Source organism: Panulirus ornatus, chromosome 2 (assembly GCF_036320965.1).
Source record: "Panulirus ornatus isolate Po-2019 chromosome 2, ASM3632096v1, whole genome shotgun sequence".
Lineage (NCBI taxonomy): Eukaryota > Metazoa > Arthropoda > Malacostraca > Decapoda > Palinuridae > Panulirus > Panulirus ornatus.
In genome coordinates, this window is record NC_092225.1 from 14,965,403 (window position 1) to 14,989,534 (window position 24,132).

The following is a 24,132-nucleotide window of genomic DNA, read 5'->3' on the forward strand; positions in this document are numbered from 1 at the left end:
GACACATATATCCTCTTGGTCAATCTTTCCTCACTCATTCTCTCCATGTGCCCAAACCATTTCAAAACACCCTCTTCTGCTCTCTCAACCACGCTCTTTTTATTTCCACACATCTCTCTTACCCTTACGTTACTTACTCGATCAAACCACCTCACACCACACATTGTCCTCAAACATCTCATTTCCAGCACATCCATCCTCCTGCGAACAACTCTATCCATAGCCCACGCCTCGCAACCATACAACATTGTTGGAACCACTATTCCTTCAAACATACCCATTTTTGCTTTCCGGGATAATGTTCTCGACTTCCACACATTTTTCAAGGCTCCCAAAATTTTCGCCCCCTCCCCCACCCTATGATCCACTTCCGCTTCCATGGTTCCATCCGCTGACAGATCCACTCCCAGATATCTAAAACACTTCACTTCCTCCAGTTTTTCTCCATTCAAACTCACCTCCCAATTGACTTGACCTTCAACCCTACTGTACCTAATAACCTTGCTCTTATTCACATTTACTCTTAACTTTCTTCTTCCACACACTTTACCAAACTCCGTCACCAGCTTCTGCAGTTTCTCACATGAATCCGCCACCAGCGCTGTATCATCAGCGAACAACAACTGACTCACTTCCCAAGCTCTCTCATCTCCAACAGACTTCATACTTGCCCCTCTTTCCAAGACTCTTGCATTTACCTCCCTAACAACCCCATCCATAAACAAATTAAACAACCATGGAGACATCACACACCCCTGCCGCAAACCTACATTCACTGAGAACCAATCACTTTCCTCTCTTCCTACACGTACACATGCCTTACATCCTCGATAAAAACCTTTCACTGCTTCTAACAACTTTCCTCCCACACCATATATTCTTAATACCTTCCACAGAGCATCTCTATCAACTCTATCATATGCCTTCTCCAGATCCATAAATGCTACATACAAATCCATTTGCTTTTCTAAGTATTTCTCACATACATTCTTCAAAGCAAACACCTGATCCACACATCCTCTACCACTTCTGAAACCACACTGCTCTTCCCCAATCTGATGCTCTGTACATGCCTTCACCCTCTCAATCAATACCCTCCCATATAATTTACCAGGAATACTCAACAAACTTATACCTCTGTAATTTGAGCACTCACTCTTATCCCCTTTGCCTTTGTACAATGGCACTATGCACGCATTCCGCCAATCCTCAGGCACCTCACCATGAGTCATACACACATTAAATAACCTTACCAACCAGTCAACAACACAGTCACCCCCTTTTTTAATAAATTCCACTGCAGTACCATCCAAACCTGCTGCCTTGCCGGCTTTCATCTTCCGCAAAGCTTTTACTACCTCTTCTCTGTTTACCAAATCATTTTCCCTAACCCTCTCACTTTGCACACCACCTCGACCCAAACACCCTATATCTGCCACTCTGTCATCAGACACATTCAACAAACCTTCAAAATACTCATTCCATCTCCTTCTCACATCACCACTACTTGTTATCACCTCCCCATTTACGCCCTTCACTGAAGTTCCCATTTGCTCCCTTCTCTTACGCACCCTATTTACCTCCCTCCAGAACATCTTTTTATTCTCCCTAAAATTTAATGATACTCTCTCACCCCAACTCTCATTTGCCCTTTTTTTCACCTCTCGCACCTTTCTCTTGACCTCCTGTCTCTTTCTTTTATACTTCTCCCACTCAATTGCATTTTTTCCCTGCAAAAATCGTCCAAATGCCTCTCTCTTCTCTTTCACTAATACTCTTACTTCTTCATCCCACCACTCACTACCCTTTCTAAGCAGCCCACCTCCCACTCTTCTCATGCCACAAGCATCTTTTGCGCAATCCATCACTGATTCCCTAAATACATCCCATTCCTCCCCCACTCCCCTTACTTCCATTGTTCTCACCTTTTTCTATTCTGTACACAGTCTCTCCTGATACTTCCTCACACAGGTCTCCTTCCCAAGCTCACTTACTCTCACCACCTTCTTCACCCCAACATTCACTCTTCTTTTCTGAAAACCCATACTAATCTTCACCTTAGCCTCCACAAGATAATGATCAGACATCCCTCCAGTTGCTCCTCTCAGCACATTGACATCCAAAAGTCTCTCTTTCGCACGCCTGTCAATTAACACGTAATCCAATAACGCTCTCTGGCCATCTCTCCTACTTACATAAGTATACTTATGTATATCTCGCTTTTTAAACCAGGTATTCCCAATCATCAGTCCTTTTTCAGCACATAAATCTACAAGCTCTTCACCATTTCCATTTACAACACTGAACACCCCATGCATACCAATTATTCCCTCAACTGCCACATTACTCACCTTTGCATTCAAATCACCCATCACTATAACCCGGTCTCGTGCATCAAAACCGCTAACACACTCATTTAGCTGCTCCCAAAACACTTGCCTCTCATGATCTTTCTTCTCATGCCCAGGTGCATATGCACCAATAATCACCCACCTCTCTCCATCAACTTTCAATTTTACCCATATTAATCGAGAATTTACTTTCTTACATTCTATCACATACTCCCACAACTCCTGTTTCAGGAGTATTGCTACTCCTTCCCTTGCTCTTGTCCTCTCACTAACCCCTGACTTCACTCCCCAGACATTTCCTAACCACTCTTCCCCTTTACCCTTGAGCTTCGTTTCACTCAGAGCCAAAACATCCAGGTTCCTTTCCTCAAACATACTACCTATCTCTCCTTTTTTCACATCGTGGTTACATCCACACACATTTAGGCACCCCACTCTGAGCCTTCAACAAACTTATACCTCTGTAATTTGAGCACTCACTCTTATCCCCTTTGCCTTTGTACAATGGCACTATGCATGCATTCCGCCAATCCTCAGGCACCTCACCATGAGTCATACATACATTAAATAACCTTACCAACCAGTCAACAATACAGTCACCCCCTTTTTTAATAAATTCCACTGCAATACCATCCAAACCTGCTGCCTTGCCGGCTTTCATCTTTCGCAAAGCTTTTACTACCTCTTCTCTGTTTACCAAATCATTTTCCCTAACCCTCTCACTTTGCACACCACCTCGACCAAAACACCCTATATCTGCCACTCTATCATCAAACACATTCAACAAACCTTCAAAATACTCACTCCATCTCCTTCTCACATCACCACTACTTGTTATCACCTCCCCATTTGCGATCTTCACTGAAGTTCCCATTTGCTCCCTTGTCTTACGCACTTTATTTACCTCCTTCCAGAACATCTTTTTATTCTCCCTAAAATTTAATGATACTCTCTCACCCCAACTCTCATTTGCCCTCTTTTTCACCTCTTGCACCTTTCTCTTGACTATATATATTTTCTTTCTTCTTTTCTTTCATACAATTCGCCATTTCCCGCATTAGCGAGGTAGCGTTAAGAACAGAGGACTGGGCCTTTGAGGGAATATCCTCACATGGCCCCCTTCTCTGTTCCTTCTTTTGAAAAAAAAAAAAAAAAAAAAAAAAATATATATATATATGTTCTTAATGCTACCTCGCTGATGCAGGAAATGGCGAATAGTTTAAAAGAAAGAAAGAATATATATATTGGGAAGGATCACAATTTTGCACGTGATCAAGATATTCCTATGAGTCCACGGGGAAAATGAAACACGAAAAGTTCCCAAGTGCACTTTCGTGTAATAATCACATCATCAGGGGAGATACATGAGAGAAATATAACAGTCAGTTGATATACATCGAGGAGACGAAGCTAGGACACCATTTGGTAAACATGTTATCCCTGGGGATAGGGGAGAAAGAATACTTCCCACGTATTCCCTGCGTGTCGTAGAAGGCGACTAAAAGGGAAGGGAGCGGGGGGCTGGAAATCCTCCCCTCTCTTTTTTAATTTTCCAAAAGAAGGAACAGAGAAGGGGGCCAAGTGAGGATATTCCCTCAAAGGCTCAGTCCTCTCTTCTTAATACTACCTCGCTAATGCGGGAAATGGCAAGTAGTATGAACATGAACATATTGAGGGGATTGCGGAAGGAAACAGGTATTAGACATACCACTATGTAGATAAATAGATAGATAAATGACTACAGCTAGTCAAGGGGTATTATGCAAAATTGATTGCAGCATTATTGAGAGAGAATGGGACAGATATACAGTAAACCCTTCGTGTAACAGACTATTCGGGGGGGGGGTGTCCATTAATGCCAATATATACAATATACAGTAATACAGTATACAGTTGACATGCTTTCTTTTAACTCCTTTATCACTTGATGCCATTGGGAATTGTAAGGATTGTAAAGTTGTTTAAAATTGTTTTTATATCCCTGGGGATAGGGGAGAAAGAATACTTCCCACGTTTTCCCTCAGTGTTGTAGAAGGCGACTAAAAGGGAAGGGAGCGGGGGCTGGAAATCCTCCCCTCTCGTTTTTTTTTCTTTTTTAATTTTCTAAAAGATGGAACAGAGAAGGGGGCCAGGTGAGGATATTCCCTCAAAGGCCCAGTCCTCTGTTCTTAACGCTACCTCGCTATCGCGGGAAATGGCGAATAGTATGAAAAAAAAAATATATATATATATCTATATATATATATATATATATATATATATATATATATATATATATATATGTTCATGTTCATACTACTTGCCAGTTCCCACGTTAGCGAGGTGGTATTAAGAAGTTTTTATCGAGGATGTAAGGCATGTGTACGTGTAGGAAGAGAGGAAAGTGATTGGTTCTCAGTGAATGTAGGTTTGCGGCAGGGGTGTGTGATGTCTCCATGGTTGTTTAATTTGTTTATGGATGGGGTTGTTAGGGAGGTAAATGCAAGAGTTTTGGAAAGAGGGGCAAGTATGCAGTCTGTTGTGGATGAGAGAGCTTGGGAAGTGAGTCAGTTGTTGTTCGCTGACGATACAGCGCTGGTGGCTGATTCATGTAAGAAACTGCAGAAGGAAGATGGTGACTGAGTTCAGTAAAGTGTGTGAAAGAAGAAAGTTAAGAGTAAATGTGAATAAGAGCAAAGTTATTAGGTACAGTAGGGTTGAGGGTCAAGTCAATTGGGAGGTAAGTTTGAATGGAGAAAAACTGGAGGAAGTAAAGTGTTTTAGATATCTGGGAGTGGATCTGGCAGCGGATGGAACCATGGAAGCAGAAGTGAATCATAGGGTGGGGGAGGGGGCGAAAATTCTGGAAGCCTTGAAGAATGTTTGGAAGTCGAGAACATTATCTCGGAAAGCAAAAATGGGTATGTTTGAAGGGATAGTGGTTCCAACAATGTTGTATGGTTGCGAGGCGTGGGCTATGGATAGAGTTGTGCGCAGGAGGGTGGATGTGCTGGAAATGAGATGTATGAGGAGAATATGTGGTGTGAGGTGGTTTGATCGAGTAAGTAACGTAAGGGTAAGAGAGATGTGTGGAAATAAAAAGAGCGTGGTTGAGAGAGCAGAAGAGGATGTTTTGAAATGGTTTGGGCAAATGGAAAGAATGAGTGAGGAAAGATTAACCAAGAGGATATATGTGTCGGAGGTGGAGGGAACGAGGAGAAGTGGGAGACCAAATTGGAGGTGGAAAGATGGAGTGAAAAAGATTTTGTGTGATCGGGGCCTGAACATGCAGGAGGGTGAAAGGAGGGCAAGGAATAGAGTGAATTGGATCGATGTGGTATACCGGGGTTGATGTGCTGTCAGTGGATTGAATCAGGGCATGTGAAGCGTCTGGGGTAAACCATGGAAAGCTGTGTAGGTATGTATATTTGCGTGTGTGGACGTGTATGTATATACATGTGTATGGGGGTGGGTTGGGCCATTTCTTTAGTCTGTTTCCTTGCGCTACCTCGCAAACACGGGAGACAACGGCAAAAAAAAAAAAAAAAAAAAAAAAAAAAAAAAAAAAAAAAAATATATATATATATATATATATATATATATATATATATATATATATATATATATATATATATTTTTATTATACTTAGTCGCTGTCTCCCACATTAGTGAGGTAGCGTAAGGAAACAGACAAAAGAATGGCCCAACCCACCCACACACACATGTATATACATAAACACCCACACACGCACATATACATACATATACACTTCAATGTATACATACATATACATACACAGACATATACATACATAAACATGTACATATTCACACTTGCTGCCTTCATCCATTCCCACCACCACCACCGTCACACATGAGACAGTACCTCCCTCCCCCCGCACGCACGCAAGGTTGTGCTAGGAAAAGACAAAGGCCACATTTGCTCACACTCTCTCTCTAGCTGTCATACGTACATGCCTTTACCCTCTCTGTCAATACCCTCCCTTATAATTTCCGAGGAATACTCAACAAACTTATACCTCTGTAATTTGAACTCACCTTTATCCCTTTGTACAATGGTACTATGCATGCATTCTGCCAATCCTCAGGCACTTCGCCATGAACCATATATATATATATATATATATATATATATATATATATATATATATATATATATATATATATATTATCCCTGGGGCTAGGGGAGAAAGAATACTTCCCACGTATTCCCTGCGTGTCGTAGAAGGCGACTAAAAGGGGAGGGAGCGGAGGGCTGGAAATCCTCCCCTCTTTTTTTTTTTCCCCAAAAGAAGGATCAGAGAAAGGGGCCAGATGAGGATATTCCCTCAAAGGCCCAGTCCTCTGCTCTTAATGCTACCTCGCCAATGCGGGAAATGGCGAATAGTATGAAAGAAAAGAAAGAAAGAATATATATATATTTTTATTTATTTTGCTTTGTCGCTGTCTCCCACGTTAGTGAGGCAGTGCAAGAAAACAGACGAAAGAATGGCCCAACCCACCCACATACACATGTATATACATACACATCCACACATGCAAATATACAAACCTATACATCACAACGTATACATACATATACACACAGACATATACATATATATATATATATATATATATATATATATATATATATATATATATATATATTTCATTTTTTTTTTTTTTTCATACTATTCGCCATTTCCCGCGATAGCGAGGTAGCGTTAAGAACAGAGGACTGGGCCTTTGAGGGAATATCCTCACCTGGCCCCCTTCTCTGTTCCTTCTTTTGGAAAATTAAAAAAAAACAAGAGGGGAGGATTTCCAGCCCCCCGCTCCCTTCCCTTTTAGTCGCCTTCTACGACACGCAGGGAATACGTGGGAAGTATTCTTTCTCCCCTATCCCCAGGGATATATATATATATATATATATATATATATATATATATATATATATATATATATATATATATATATATATATATTTTTTTTTGCCTGGGGATAGGGGAGAAAGAATACTTCCCACGTATTCCCTGCGTGTCGTAGAAGACGACTAAAAGGGGAGGGAGCGGGGGGCTGGAAATCCTCCCTTCTCATTATTTTTTTTTTTTTTAATTTTCCAAAAGGAACAGAGAAGGGGGCCAGGTAAGGATATTCCCTCAAAGGCCCATTCCTCTGTTCTTAACGCTACCTCGCTAATGCGGGAAATGGCAAATAGTTTAAAAAAAAAAGAAAAAAAAATTTTTTTTTTTTTTGCTGCTGTCTCCCGCGTTTGCGAGGTAGCGCAAGGAAACAGACGAAAGAAATGGCCCAATCCACCCCCATACACATGTATATACGTACACGTCCCCACACGCAAATATACATACCCATACATTTCAATGTACACATATATATACATACACACAGACATATCCATATATACACATGCACACAATTCACACTGTCTGCCTTTATTCATTCCCATCGCCACCTTGCCACACATGGAATAACATCCCCCTCCCCCCCTCATGTGTGCGAGGTAGTGCTAGGAAAAGACAACAAAGGCCCCATTCGTTCACATTCAGTCTCTAGCTGTCATGCAATAATGCCCTAAACCACAGCTCCCTTTCCACATCCAGGCCCCACAGAACTTTCCATGGTTTACCCCAGATGCTTCACATGCCCTGATTCAATCCATTGACATCACATCGACCCCGGTATACCACAGCGATCCAATTCACTCTACTCCTTGCCCGCCTATTTTATTTATACCCGAGCCTGAGCCACGTACCCATTATATCGACCAACCCCTTGTGGTGGATGAACAGCTGGGTTGATTGTGGAGTGACTGCCGCAACCAGGATTTGAACCTATGCACTCGACCCCAGCCTGTGAATGCGTTGCTAACCTCTACACCACGGGGGTCCACTCCCAGGTATCTAAAATACTTCACATCCTCCAAATTTTCTCCATTTAAACTCACACCCTGTTAAGCCAAATAATGTTGCTTTTATTCTCATTTACTGTTAACTTCATTCCTTTCACACATTCTTCAAAACTCAGTCAGCAACTTCTGCAGTTTCTCACTCAAATCTACAGCACTTCAAATCTACTCCCAGTGCTCTCATCAGCAAACAAAAACTGATTAACTTCCCCAGGCCCCCCACACACTCAACAGACAGCATAATCACCCCTCTCTCAAAGACCCTGGCACTTAACTTAGACGTAAATTTCAGAAACTGTATGATAGAGGAAAATGTTTAAGAGATGGGGGCTCCATGAGCATAGAGCTTCCTCACCATATAATGCAAAAGGTAATAAACAGTGATAATACATCACACCTAAGCTAAACCAGTCAAGGATAATCATTAATGGTACGATGGAAGAAGCCACAATAAACAAAAAGCTGGTGCAGACCTTTCCTAGACGTGGATCTGATATATATAAAGTAGTTTGGTACCAATATCTACTAATGGAGGTTGCTAATTGGTTGGGGGATGGACCTGGGTTCAGCTGTAGGTGCCATCACAGTTTAGGTGACCAGTAAAAGGTGAGAGGCATTTACCTCACCTGGAGACAGGATGTTAAAGAGGTTCCTAACCCCTAGGGTTCCTTGAGATTCTTTCTGGTTTAAGGGAAGGACAAATCCTTGAAGGAAATACAAGGATAAACGTGGAAAGAGTATTATATAAGAAGAAATCATCTGAAGGCTACATGGATTCAAGTCATGTAAGATAATATGGCTATGTAAAAGTTATGGTAAATTACAGGTTGGTCAAAAACTACAGCAGTGGGGTAGATCATGGAAGAGTATGAGAAAAGCAGCGAGAGAAATGACTTAGGATACTTCATATAAGGATAAAGAAAAAAAAGAATGTTTGAGGTTCAGATGCAATAAAAGCATTTTGTGTAAAAAGGTAGTGTAAATGGAGCCATTGGTCTCACCGGATGAATTAGATTAAATATGTAAAATGAAAAAGTAATACTTTTATGAGTATGATAAGAGTCTATGTTTCATACTGGTACATGACACTGATGGAGGTGTGTGAATGATTTCAAAGGATGTCACTGATACATTCTATGAAACTGGGAATTAATTTAATAACAACAATAATCTACAGTGTCTGATATACCTTCAGGTACTCACCTCTCAACAATATGGAGGTTTCTTATGTCTTTTCCATTCAAAATCAATCCATCTATTAGGTGAAGTGTTGTTAATTTTCGTTGGGCCTTATGTTCACCTCGATGTTCAGTGACCAGTTCAGCATATACTAAAGTGTCTGGGGGGAGTTCTAATCTGGTATCCACACGCATCCATGAGCTACCACCTCGACCTTCCCATCGAAAGACATTACATCCACCAAGACCTAAAACATTATGTGAAATTACTCTTTATCTCACCTACAAATAGGTGATACCTTAACATAACAGAAAGTTATCATCACAGTGTGTTAACAAAATAATTTCTTCTCAGTTGATGCATTAGGACCATCAAAATAGTTATAATAGGGTTCAGGTAATAAAGTTCACAGAATGCATCATTAACTTTCCAAAAACAGCCCTCTGTTTGTCAGCAAGAAGCTGGAGAGCTTTTCTGAATTTTACCTCACTGTTTACTCTATTCATAATTAACCCATGACACATTTCTATGAAGGAGTCCTGGAGATACCAAGGGCCTTCTAAAGGCTCCTGCAGCCCAAGGATCTGCTTGCTTCCAGGAGCATGGAAATGTAGACAAGATTGTACTCCCAATGATAAAGTCTTGCCAGAGAAGACTTTTCATTCTTGGTGTAACCTCAAGCAGGAGGAGTCCAACAAGATTTCTTAATTTTACTTGTCATATAATCAGATTTTAGATTTCAAAAGTTTATACTCAAGAGAAGAGGGACCACATCCATAATAAAATGAGGCATTTGCATTACAATAATACCAGTTGCAAATGGCTGTACAGCTATATTATGACAGCATTATGAGAGGTATACATATTCAAATGATAATGTGTCTAGAATATCACAATGAATGAAGAAAGGAGGTAACTGACATATCCATAAGAATTAGCAGCAGATAAAGAACATAGCATATCATAATGTGAAAGAAAATACTTAAATGACATGTATATATGAAAGATGCTAAAGGGTGGAATAAACTTGCTAGGTAACTCTCCTAAAGGGAAAACCTGAGCTAACTTCTACTTTCAGATGTGTGCAAATTTTACAAATGTAGATTTCTCAAGAGAAAAAGATCCCAGTTGAATGAGTACTAGTAGGCTTATGAAATTACCAACCATACAAATCTCCTCCAGCAAAGCAAATATATATTTTAGACAATGATATACCTTAAAAGTCCAGAAACAAAACATGACCTTGACCCAATTCTAGATACTCCTTGTATAACATCATTATTACAGCCATTTTCCAATAAAGTACTGTAGCACCATATCAGTATGAGCTACTGTACCTGGGAACTGTTCAATGCAGCACAAGGGTCTATATTAATATGAACTACATGAAAATTGTTCAGTGCACTCACAAGATTGCAGAAAAGCCTATCCATATATCTAAATCCCTCATTCTCTTGGAGTTCCAATGTGTTGAATCAGGGCTCCATTGGTGCAATTCTTTCTCAGCTGAAAATTTCAAATTCTCCAGTTGGGTCACCAGACTGTTAATACACACATTTTAGGGGATTAGATATCCTCAAGATATCGGTGAAATGAGAATAATGTGAGAGGAAGAAAATCCATGGAGATTCATTGATTTTGTTTCTTGAAAAAAATTAATTAATATCACACAAAACTGATATGTATAAAAAAAGGTATATTAGCGAACACAAACACTATTGTCGTAGCATAACAGAAGCAAGAAAAATGCAATAGTACATTTATACTTCTGGCACCAATGTCTGGATGATGTCATGCATCACATGAAGCTTCACACTAACTGGATAACTAATTGCTTGCAAACCAGTTCTCCATTTCTGTGACTGGAAATACATACTCAATTCACTATCTGTCAAGTCATAAAAGTCTTATTTTTCGTTTCCCTTACGTCACTGATGGTGATATAATTTTGTCACAGGTGCCCTCTTAATCAGTCAGTCCTCACTCATAAACTCTATATGACCACAACATTTCACATTTCAGCACATCCTTTTCAGCTCTCTCCAACATACTCTTCTTCTTACTACCATACCTCTCTCACTATATTGTTTCTCACTCACTCAACCCTCCTTAGACCTCTTTGCCCATAAGTATTTAATTTCTAACAAATCCACCCCGTGGCCCACATCTCGCACCCTTAAAACACCATTAGGCCCACTATACAATCAAGCATACCCATGTTTACCCTCACAAACAGTGACCTGTCTTTCCACACACTCCTCAATGCACCAGGAACTCAGCCTCCCCATCTACCTTATGGCTTACTTCAGCTTCCATGGTTTCATCAGCTGCCGTGCACACTCCCAGGTATCTAAAACACTCCACTTTCTCTATTTCAAAATGCTTTCATTTCCTTTTCAATGTTCTCAGTTAAAACAATTCTCCCTCACAGAGTATATTTAACCACATTCTCCATCAAATCTACAAAAATGCATAATGTACAATTCATCAATGGTATTTGGCACAGAGGAATGTCCTTAGTTGTACATAGGTGTCACCAACACAAAAATGCTTAAGAGTGAATGCAACAAAAGGCTGAGAAGGAGGATGAGGTGTTTTGTGGTCACACAACACAAGAATTAACCTCTAATAACTGAAACTTGGTAGAATATCATTATATTCTAGAAGCAGCAATTCTTTTTTAAACAGTGTAAGTTTACTTCATTTCCCTTCATATCATTCCAAATAAAAAATTCAATTGCTATATCCTCACAATTAAGCAAATGAATGAAAAATATAAACTAACTTCATGATTGGCATCAATTATATGTTCAATGTGCCAAGAGGGTAAGAAATTATGCAAAATTTACATGTTCAGATCTTGTCTACTTCCTTTAAGCAATGACGTCAGTTGTTATATAAAGATATATCTATACTCAAAACAAGGTATATGAGCATGATCCTATTATCTATCTATCTATCTATCTATACCTCCTGGAACTCCATCATCAGGATGACCACAACAAAGGGGTCTCCATAACTAGTAAATTCCAAAGTTGCTTCTTAGCCTTCATGCCTCACCCTTACCAGACCACTGGCACAGGACAGCTCTAGTGCAGTGTTTGCAAAGTATAATCCTTACCAAGATAAAATGCTCGATCTTTTCGACCATCACGTGAGGACGCTAAAAGTAAGCAACGAAAGTCATAGGGACTGCGTAACTTTTCTTGAAGGTTGGCTACTGTTAGATCCTCTGGTACTCGTGACATATATTCTGCAATTAAAAAAAAAAAGTTGATATAGTTAAGTACAAAACTGCCTTCAAATATCTTCACTTACACAACTGTACTCAGAAATTCAAGTCATAGGGGTTAAACTAATTTTTCAAATTACTACCGGCAGAAAATATAGGTTCTAAAAATATAGGTTCAAAATAATAGGTTCTAAATCATCTTTTCATTCAAAGATGGTGACCACATAATGCATATTTTGGGCATGTAATTCACTTATTGTTTTTATTAGATGATGCTTGAACAAAATGAAATGGTAAAATTTCATTTCTTTCAATATCTAACCACCTTTCCCAGGAACAAACAAACCATGGCCTCCTTTGCACACATCCAATCTCGAGCTATCACATATAATGTACTGAAATCAGGGCCTGCCACCCATAGCCAAACCCCAATGACTATGCTACACATTACCTTGATCACTTCATATGTCCTAGTTTAGGCAACTGGTGGCATGTCATACCCCATACACTAAATCAGTCTAATTCATTCTAACCAATGCATGCCTCTTGCTCCCTTGAATGTTCAAGCCCCTTTTTCATTCCATCCTTTCATCTCCTTTTACTAAAGTAATAAAGACTGTAAAACAACTAATCAATAACAACCAATTCAATTAAGGTTAACACGGACTTGTATACAACCCTAATGCCTTCTAGCTCAAAAATTCTCTTCCTCTAAAGTCCTCTAGCTATGTACAAATATTTGACTGTTCCACTTCCTGCTACAAAAGAATGTTCTGTAATTCTACATGAAGGGCATTTCAATGCACATCACAAGATTGATAATACGGCTCTATCTGGGATGATTGTAGAGGAGCTGAGCCCTTTTCTTTTTCCCTTCTTTACAATTTGGAACATAATATATTCGAACACCCAAAATGAGTTACAGACTGTCATAACCACTCTCTCAACTTTTGAGCCTTCTTCCCAGTTACACTACTTCTGCCCTTTTAGGGTCCTCTAACCAAAATCATATTCATATTACTTTTAATTGGGCAAGCTCATCATCTATCTCCCTCCTGAAATGACAATTTTGACAATTTGAAGGAGTTTGGTGGTCATCTCTGCATGGTTTCTTTACTGACTTTCCCTGGAACAAGAATTGCTCTACTAGCCAGGATTCCTTGAGTAGTGCTGAACTCACACCAGAGGTTATTTTGGCCGTGTGGAATCCTACATCTGATCTTAAACTGAATCTTTCTACCTTCAGTCATAAGGTTGGTAGCTCATGCAACAGGGCCATGAAATTCTCTTCACATGAAACCCACTCTACTTTCAGTTCCGCTGAAAAAAATTGTTAATCTTATTTTAAAATCAGTAAATCATTATTTCATGACCAGTGGGTGTGTGATGCACATAAAGAATGACCACAATATATGCCTCTAATGTAACATCAATACATAAATGAGGATCTAAGCTGATACCTAAGCAGAACAAGCCAGTTAGCTTAGTCTTTGAATGAGTGATGAAAGAACACATTCAAGAGCAACTATACAAATGAGGGCCATCATTAATCTGCCTAAAGAAAAAGTATAGGAACTCAATCATTAGCTCAAGACAATAATATATGTCAAACTTTGATGCTTAATTCTGCCCATCACCAATCATCTAAGATTACTACATGACTGCTCCCATTATCACATGATGATACATGATGCTTTAACTTTTTCTGCCTATCCAGCTGATTTTTTTTCCATCATACCATTGATAATTCAAAGAGGTCTCCTAGACGGTGCAGGAAAAAATTCTTCTCTGTCATTACCCTTAAAACCATCCTGATAAGACCATTTCTGATAATTTGAAGCCACATATAGATATTGACCCTGCAGAAAATACACTGATTGTTGTGTGACCTAAGGAGAGGAGAACCCTTATATGTATCTGCTGGAAAGGAAAGTGAAGACAAATTACATAAGACATATTATGATGTAAGTTACTTAAGAGTAATCTTGGCGGGACTACACAAAGAGGAGGAGGAACACCATGAGAGGCCACCCCTAAAACCCTTGATATCCTACTCATAGCAGCCATGCACCAGACAGACTGACAGTCAGGGAGGATAGGTCATAAGACTTTTTGGAACCAGTGCCATGTGTGCATGAGCACAGTAAGAAAAGTGAAAAAAGAAAATTAGCTGGCACATGGTGTAGGAAGTATAGTGCCGGGATGTGTACTGGAGATCACTTCAGTGACTTTCACTTCCTGGGCAAGTAATACGACCATTAATATAGATAAAAGTACCTGGGCCAATTTCATCTTGACCCTTTAACATAGCCTTTACATATCATCCATTTGTCTCATACTCCCAACTGCAAGGTTCACTTACCATAATTTTCTCCTTCTATTAGTTCAAGAAATTTAACTTTTGCTTCTGAACGTTGTGGTGCTGTGCGAGAACGATCTGGCAACTGCCACAGATCGAGGCACCGAAGACGAAGATCTGACTGTCGTGTTTCAATCATTTGAGTGTCCTGACAAAACACTTGAATTTTTCGCAAGCTCACCATTTGCCGGAACCCTAATCTGGAGAGGAAGACGAGGACTGGTATAATTTCATACATATTATATGTATCATGTACTATCACATAATATAAAATACATACCTATCTATTTATATCTGATGCCTGTCTCAATTGGAACGCCCTTAAAGGGATGACCACGGCAACACAGTATCCATAACTAAAGAATTTGTGTCTTTTCTTAGCCTTTAGTGCTTCACCCTTGACAGGCCACTGGCTCAGGGCAAGTTTAGTGCAGTGTTTGCAGAGGCTCCTACCTAATGTACCTAATGACTACTTGTATCTAATGCTCATACCAACTACTTCTACTTAATATTTCTACCTAATGATCCTGCCTAAATCTTCCTACCTACTACTTCTACCAACTGCTCCTACTATTTTGTCAAAAGGCAGGGCTACCGCACAGTGCTCACTGCAGGAAAATCTAGAGTTATGAATAATAAGCTGCTTGAGTCAAGTGTTACATATGACAGGGAGAGATTGTGTGTTGTGGACAGAATGCCAGTAGTCCATGTGTAAGTGAGACAGAAAGAAAAGACAGCTATCTGGGTCAGAGGAGTGCAGACTGACAACCACTAAACTGCTGGCTCACTAAGCAGATGTCACTAACCCTCCTGATACCCAAGCAAGTAGTACTGGTAATATACCTCCCTGGTTAATGGCTACCTGCCAACTAACAACTAACCACAGCCAAGTCCCAAAAACAATTCTATGCTTTATCTCAACCACTTCTATGCCCTGGCTCAGCCCTCTTACAGCATGTTATCCCCAGTAAACCATATCAATCCAATTCATTCAATCCCAAGCACACCTCTCTCCCTCCTATATGTTCAGGTGCTAGTACACAAGAACCTCCTTCACTTCATTCATCTTGGTCTTCCCATCCCCCCCTACCTTCCTTCGCTTCTAACACAGAAAATAATTGCATGTTTAATATCATTTGGAAAAAAAATATAGGTACAATGGCTTTCAAATGTCTGCACAGAGCAACTTATCCAGTCTGTATTTCTCATTATTTCCTCCTCCTGCTAGCAAAGTAAGGAAACTGACCAGAAAACTAGGTAACCTACGTGAAGATTGGATAAGAACAGGTCTAACATGGGGTTCTCAATTGGTTGATGGAGGAGGGACCTTAAAACCTCTATTAGGATTCCAATGTGAACTACTGCATGGAGATGAAGGAAGAAACACACCTGTTCATGCTAAGGGATTTAAGATATATGCCTTATTCTTTTTAATTAGGCCCTGGTTCCTTCTTTTGCGTGGTTTCCAACCTTTAACATCTAAATCTTAAATTGGCTCAAAAACTACCCAACATGAAAGTGTCATTATAAGTCACAGACTGTGTAAAACATAAGAGTTTTGCTACCCAGACGTCAAGAATGGTCACTGCTGCTGAAGGAGTAACCCGTATTTATGGCTATTTACACATATTCTTTTTCATTTAACCTTTACATAATTATCGTGCTGATACACAAAAAATTTTATCAAATCATCTGAAATAGCAATTGTTCACCTTCTTATGTATCCTCACATGACTACATATACCCATGTGGTCAACCTATTCTCTCACTCTTTTTCGTCCCAAAACTTTCAAATACTCACTCTCTTGTCTGCCACCAGTTTTATTATCACACAAAATCTCACTTTGCAGCTTCTTATCTACTGATCAACACTCCCCCAAACCATTCTTCCTCAACACCCACCCATCAAACAAATTAACAACCATAGTGAAACCACTCTTGCACCCGACCAATCTTCACTCTGCTCTCTATTCCTTCTACACATTTTACTTTGGTAAACTTCTCGGCTTCCATTTTTCCCACAAAATTTTCGAGACTTCCACCAGGTATCCTATCAATAATTCATGGCTCCAATCCATGAAGATGCCATAAATAAAAATTACCAGTTCTCAAGTATTTCTCACCATTCTTAAGCTAAACACCATGATTCCACTATCCTACTTACCTATTCTGATACATACCTAACTTTCTTCTCCCAATTCCTAAACTAGTCACTTGCCCTTTAATCCATTTCATCTTGTGACCCACTTTTTTACCTTGCATTTTGCTGTGGTTCCCAATCCTTTTATCTCTTTTAAACTTTTAATTTCTTCATTAACCCCTGACTATTTTTTGGCACCTTTACCACCTGTTCTAGGTTTAAGCCATCACTAGTTCCCTAAAAAATTCTACACCATTAGGTTTTTAATCTCCACGTTCATGCATTCTCACAATGCTGCCGAGGATGTTCTATTTACAAGCTCATTTTTTCACTCAAACTGATTCAAATTATTTTCAAAGAACACTTTACAATTTCATCTGTCGCTAGCATAAACAATGTAAAATTGCCTTTACATCTAAGAATTCTTCATGCCTGTAATAATAGTAATTAGAATAATACACACATTCTTATTATACTTATAAATGATGCACTTTTTAAAACCATGATTGAATCACCAGTTCTTGAATTACTCTCAAATCTTTTTCGATACATTCAATTTTGTATATAATTTTACTGCATTTTTCATGAATGAGTATTGTAATATCAACAAACAACAACTGACTCACTTTGCAGGTCTTCTTATCCCCTACAGACTGCATACTTGCTCCTCTCTCCAAGACTTGCATTTACTTCCCTCACCACCCCACCCATAAACAAATTAAACAACCATAGTGAAAACACACACTCTTGCCACAGACCAATCTTCACTCTGCTCTCTTCCTGCTCGTACACATGCCTTATACTCTTGGTAAAAACTTCTCGCTGCTTCCAGTTTTCTTCCCACACCGTATTTTCTGAAGACTTTCCACCAGGTATCTCTATCAATAATATCATATGCTTTCTTCAGATCCACAAATGCCAAAAAACAAATCTACCAGTTCTAAGTATTTCTCACACATTCTTTAAGGCAAACACCTGATCCACCTATCCTCTACCACTTCTGAAACAACATTGCTTCTCCCTAATCTCCCTAAACTTCACTTGCCCTTTTTCATCCCATCCACCTTCATCTTGACCTACTCCCACTTTCTCTTACACAAACCCCCAATCATTTGCACTCCTCCCCTGTAAGTATCACCGAAATGCCTCTCTTTTCTCTTTCACTATCAACTTTATTTCTTCATCCTACCACTGACTTTCTAATCAGGCCACCTCCCACCTTTCACATGCATCTCTTGCACATGCCAGCACTATTTCCCTAAATACTTCCCATTCCTCACCCACTTCCAGTGCTTCATTTACTCTCACCTTTTGCCATTCTACACTCAATTCCTCCAGGCATTTCTTTTACAAGCTCACTTACACTCAACACTCGTCTCCCCAATGTTGTTTCCTCTTTTCCAAAAACCTCTACGAATCTTCGCTCTTCCCTACATAAGATAGTATCCAGACATCCCTCAGCACATTTACATCTAAAAATCTCTCTCACTTGCCTGTCAATTAATATGTAATTCAGTAATGCCCAATGACCATCTTTCCTACTCACATACTTATATCTATGGATGTCCCCTTTTTGAAAACCAGGTATTCTGAATCACCAGTTCTTTTTGGGTATATGAATTCTCACTCTTTTTCTGAATCACCAGTTCTTTTTGGGTATATGAATTCTCACTCTTTTTCAAAAGGTGGCAAATGCTTACAGATGAAAAATCAGGAAAAATGGTAGGACACTGGATGTTAACAAATTTGAAGATATTTTATGCAAGAATAGCAACTGACAACTGAAATCAGCAATATACTTACTCAAACAATAACTTACTCATTATTTGATGTGCATATGTAATCATAAAATTCTTTGTCTGCTTTAAGATGCTCCATGGGTACAAGCTCTGTTACATCCATGGAAGTAGACCTCAAACCTATGAGTCGTTCATTCATTTCAAACAGATATTTATAAACATCATCTGTTCCTTCCCTCTTCCATTTACAAATAATATACCTGAAAGGTAAATATCAACTATCAGTAAGTGCAACATTAAATTTTTCAATATGCAAATTACAGCACATTACAAAAATAGTTGTTTGACAAAAACAGTTGTTTCCCACCTCATTCTTCCTGTGTGCTGTTGCTGATAACAAAGATTCTTTACATGCTTTGGATGGGGGAACAATTAAGTAAAAAAGTAACATTTCAAATACTCATTTAAGAAATTTCTAAACTCAGGCAATGGCTTTTTTTTTCTTGAAGGCTGTCTCTCCTTGATTTCACTTATTATGAAATTATGAAACAAAATCATTAGTTCTGCTGCCATATGGCCAAGTCATGAACAAAGCCATAACGTATCCAAATAAATGCTGAGACCTCATTCTCTGCTTTAAACTGAACCAAAAACTTGATTTTCAAAAGTGGTGTCATTTCCATCTATGATATTCTTCAGCTCCTCTCTTCTTCAAATGGGTTTCTTTTATTAAAGCTTTTCCAAGTTTATAAGAGGGTAGCAGGGGGATGTTTCTTCCACTCATACACAGAGCTACCTTCTTTGTAAAGTGCTAGCACTATCAATGTCTGTTTACTATAATCATCCTCTCATTTCTCATTGTTTCCCCTTTTTTTGTGTATCCTATCATATTTCATCCTATTACAATTTCTTTGATTATTCCTGGTTTTTCAAGATACAACACCAATCTATAAATATGAATTTTTCTTCTTATCATAAGGGGCTGCTGATGCTGGTACAATCAAGTTGCCATCTGTTGGGAAGCTTGTTTACTTACTTTATCTATGCATCTTCTGTGCCTATGTTTGGGATTTCAACTCTTTTACCATTAAGATTTATGTGCTTATTGAATATTTCCCGTTTTTTGGATGATGTATACTTTCTAACACTCACAAAACTTGCTCTCAACAGGGGCAGTTTACATATCTACTACTGAACAAACAGTAGTTCTTCAAAATATCAAACAGCCTTAGGACCCTTATTTCATAGGTTCCTTCAGCTTTTGAGTTGCTCTCCAAACAGAAGTAGGGAAATAATGGACTACTTTGGACAGAAAGGTTCCTCAACAAGACTGTTCTCTTATTTGTCCACTGGTGATGATACAGCCTCAAAGGTGGCTTCTTGCCTGCAATGTAGCCACCTGTAGGAGCTCACCATTATGATCATCATTTCTTCACATTTCTCTTGTTATTCTTCACACTCATCACAAAATGGTACATATCAGAAATGTTCCACTTCATCACTTAGGTCAACTAACAATCTACATATTTTTTTTTTGTGGGGACACCATATTTGCACAACCTGCAGGATGATGACAGCACTTACAATGGAAGTTGAAAGAGTACTGGTGATACCAAAATGTTTTCCCTTGCCTCTACCTGGTGATGGATGAGACCCTTCTAGGCTACTAATGGTAAGTTGAATCAACTGGATTCTTAAACAAAGGTGTAAAAAGTGAACACATCAACTGGGGAAAGGTTGTTACTGTCTGAGACTAAACAAATTGATGTTGACAGCAATTTAAGGCTTTAGCTTCCACCTGTCCTAAAATTTTGTTCTAAATTTTGAAGATTCACAAATAAAATAAGGCGATAGGAAGTAAGATGATGTCAGCCGATGAATTTTAATATTTTAGAAACAGTTTCTTCTCCCACTAGACAAGGGACTTTTGGGTAATTATCTATTCTTTCTTTACATGTTTATCCATGAACCTTCTACATGTTTGATTTTGAGCCTCCTTCCTTGCTTTATCTTTACTATTTCATTCACCAGTTCAATGTTCAACACACAATCTGTTTACTAACATCTTTTCCTCAATTTAGTCTCCCTTATTCTTCTCCATAGATAAATCTTGTATTCTATATCTAATGTGACCACCTTTATACCCTGTATGTTTGAGTACAGATTTGATTCAAGACCAAAAGCTCTGAATCACCTTTCATATAATGTACTCATCCAAAATGCAGGTAACATGCACCTGTCCTAGACACTCATTTCCTAGCCACATCTCTGGACACAATACTACTTCTTAACACACTAACAAAAAATTGTGTTGACACTTTCCATTCAAAAACAAAAGGTTGGCATCAGAGATAATGGCAAATTCTTAAGGAGAATTTAAATATGTAATTGCTTCAGGTATTGCAATACTCGGTATATCTGAAAACACTTTACTTCCCGTTTTTACTATACATACCTACACAAAGTGTGGAGATATTTCTACACTGTGTTCACAATCTCATCACATGGCTTATTCTAGTCATCTACAGCTCCAATATTTTATAGTCTTTACATCTTTTTTATGAATCTCCTGTCTACATTTTTGTTTTGACCTCTTGCTGCTTTTTCTTTACATATTCATTCAACAGTTCAATGTTAACACTATCAATCTGATTTAGAAATCTTTTGGTTGTAATTAAGTCTTCCCTTATTCTTCTCCATTATGAGTAAACTTGTAGATTATATCTAATGTACCACCTTTGATACCCATGTATGGGGTGGGTGGAGTACAAGATGATTCAAGACCAAAAGGCTTGAGGGAGATACTGCATATAATGTTCCATCCAACTGCAGGTAAATGGCACCTTGAATACTATACAGCTTCAGTTTTCCTACCAATTCTGGAAAAATACTAAACTTTCTTAAAAAAAAAAAAAAATCTTCAGCTTGAGCAACTTTCCATAAAAACAAAAGGTAATGGGCATCAGAGATGATAGGCAAGATATATTGACAGAGGAATATAAAATGTGAGATATGCCTAGGATTGCAATATCTGGGTATGACTCTGGAAAAGCCACTCTTCTGTGTACTGCTTATCCACGTAAAAACTTTTTTTTTTTTTTTTTTTTTTTTTTTTAAACTATTCGCCATTTCCCGCATTAGCGAGGTAGCGTTAAGAACAGAGGAATGGGCCTTTGAGGGAATATCCTTACCGGGCCCCGTTCTCTGTTCCTTTTGGAAAATTAAAAAAAAATAATGAGAAGGGAGGATTTCCAGCCCCCCGCTCCCTCCCCTTTTAGTCGCCTTCTACGACACGCAGGGAATACGTGGGAAGTATTCTTTCTCCCCTATCCCCAGGGATAATATATATATATATATATATATATATATATATATATATATATATATATATCTTTTCTTTCTTTTAAACTATTCGCCATTTCCCGCGTTAGCGAGGTAGCGCTAAGAACAGAGGACTGGGCCTTTTTTTGGAATATCCTCAACTGGCCCCCTCTGTTCCTTCTTTTGGAAAATTAAAAAAAAAAAAAAAAAAAAAAAAAAAAAAAAAAAAACTTACCTCTCTGAATTAGCAGGTCGGCTTGTATTGGGTTTATGCAGAGTGACATACTTGAAACATCGATACATCAGGTACACCAGGCCAACACTGAATGTCGTAAATACATCAAAGAGCTTGCATACAAAATGGCCATCTGAAATGAAACTCTCCAATAAGCAAGTAACTGCAAATCTTCAGTTAGTTAAGCACTGCTTAACCTTGCACTGCAGTGGCTTATAATCTAGTGCTTCTGAGAAATAAAAAAAAAAAAAAGTCCTTATCCCTCATAACAAAAGCAGAAAAACATTTGAATGCATTATTTACACAAATGCTATAAAAGGGTGTGTATCATCTAAGCCAGTCAGCAGTGCCGGATATATCATAAGTAACTATGTGTCAACAGGGGTTGACGTGCTGTCAGTGGATTGAATCAAGGCATGTGAAGCGTCTGGGGTAAACCATGGAAAGCTGTGTAGGTATGTATATTTGCGTGTGTGGACGTGTGTATGTACATGTGTATGGGGGGGGGGTTGGGCCATTTCTTTCGTCTGTTTCCTTGCGCTACCTCGCAAACGCGGGAGACAGCGACAAAGTATAAAAAAAAAAAAAAAAAAAAAAAAAAAAAAAAAAAAAAAACTATGTGTACAGTAATGGAAGGGATTTCTACTCTTAAGGGGCCTCATACCTTGAACATTTCTACAAGCATACAATCTTTTAACCTTTGCAGTCAGTAATCATAAATTCATCATTAGTTTATTCTTACTTATCTTCTACCTTAATGCTATAAGTATGCTTTTGCATTTTCCTGCTTCTGTTACAACAGCACTGTATAGCAGTGGCTATCAGTGAAACTTAAGTTAACACTTCTATCAATCTGCAGTATATCGAGGTTAAAACTCAATTAGCCAACTGCTACCACAGCAGTAAAACACTGTTTTAATGCTCTCTTTGATGTCCTGAGGGTAATTAACCCATACATGGGAACATTAAGTGATCCACTTTAAGGCAACACATGTTGAGTGGCAAAGGAGAACACTAAATCAATACATTCCAACACCTTGTACAGCATTTATGAACATGAGAAATCACAATGCATGTTAAAAAGAGAGAAGGACATATAAATACCATCTACGGTAAAGGGTTTAAAAGCACAATTTCAATGGTGATTAAAACTCATAGTTAATTCTGACATAAAGCAAATGGAAATGATTCTGCACTGGTTTTGATGCATTATACATGACAGCTAAAGAATGGATGTGCACTAATGAGATCATTCTTATTCTGTTACTGCCACTTGCTATATGGGAAACAGTGAACAAGCATGGGGAATAAAACAATCCCTGAGGATATAGAGAAAGATTACGACCCAAATATTTCTAGCATGCTGCAGAGGGCTACCAAAAGGGGCTGGCAGTAAATCCCTCCCTCCTGTATTACACCTATATTGTGATTAGTGACATTTCAGCTTGAAACATTTCAAACTTGAAACAATTGAGAATTAAGGTACATTATCAACTTGCAACATGTACAATTCATACTAACGACAGACTTGAAATACAAAAAATTTCTACCTTTATATGGTCCCGCCAAATGCTGGAATCATTATCTCATTAGGAAGACCCCTGAACAGTCAAAACACTGGGGCATGTCTCAGCTCTAACCCATTTGTTTCCATACCTTCCTGTTTTC

At 38.7% G+C, this 24,132-nt stretch overlaps 1 protein-coding gene across 1 annotated transcript in view; it reads right to left on the bottom strand.

The window, feature by feature from the left end:
- Cmtr1 (Cap methyltransferase 1) overlaps window positions 1–24,132 on the bottom strand; it is a 75,999-nt gene that overhangs the window by 27,280 nt on the left and 24,587 nt on the right. Inside the window, exons 8-12 of the mRNA XM_071670255.1 lie at window positions 22,465–22,597; window positions 18,989–19,168; window positions 15,033–15,229; window positions 12,560–12,691; window positions 9,463–9,685 (exon numbers count right to left, since the gene is read on the bottom strand). Coding sequence (XP_071526356.1) covers window positions 9,463–9,685; window positions 12,560–12,691; window positions 15,033–15,229; window positions 18,989–19,168; window positions 22,465–22,597 — 865 coding nt within the window. The remainder of the gene's footprint in view (window positions 1–9,462; window positions 9,686–12,559; window positions 12,692–15,032; window positions 15,230–18,988; window positions 19,169–22,464; window positions 22,598–24,132) is intronic.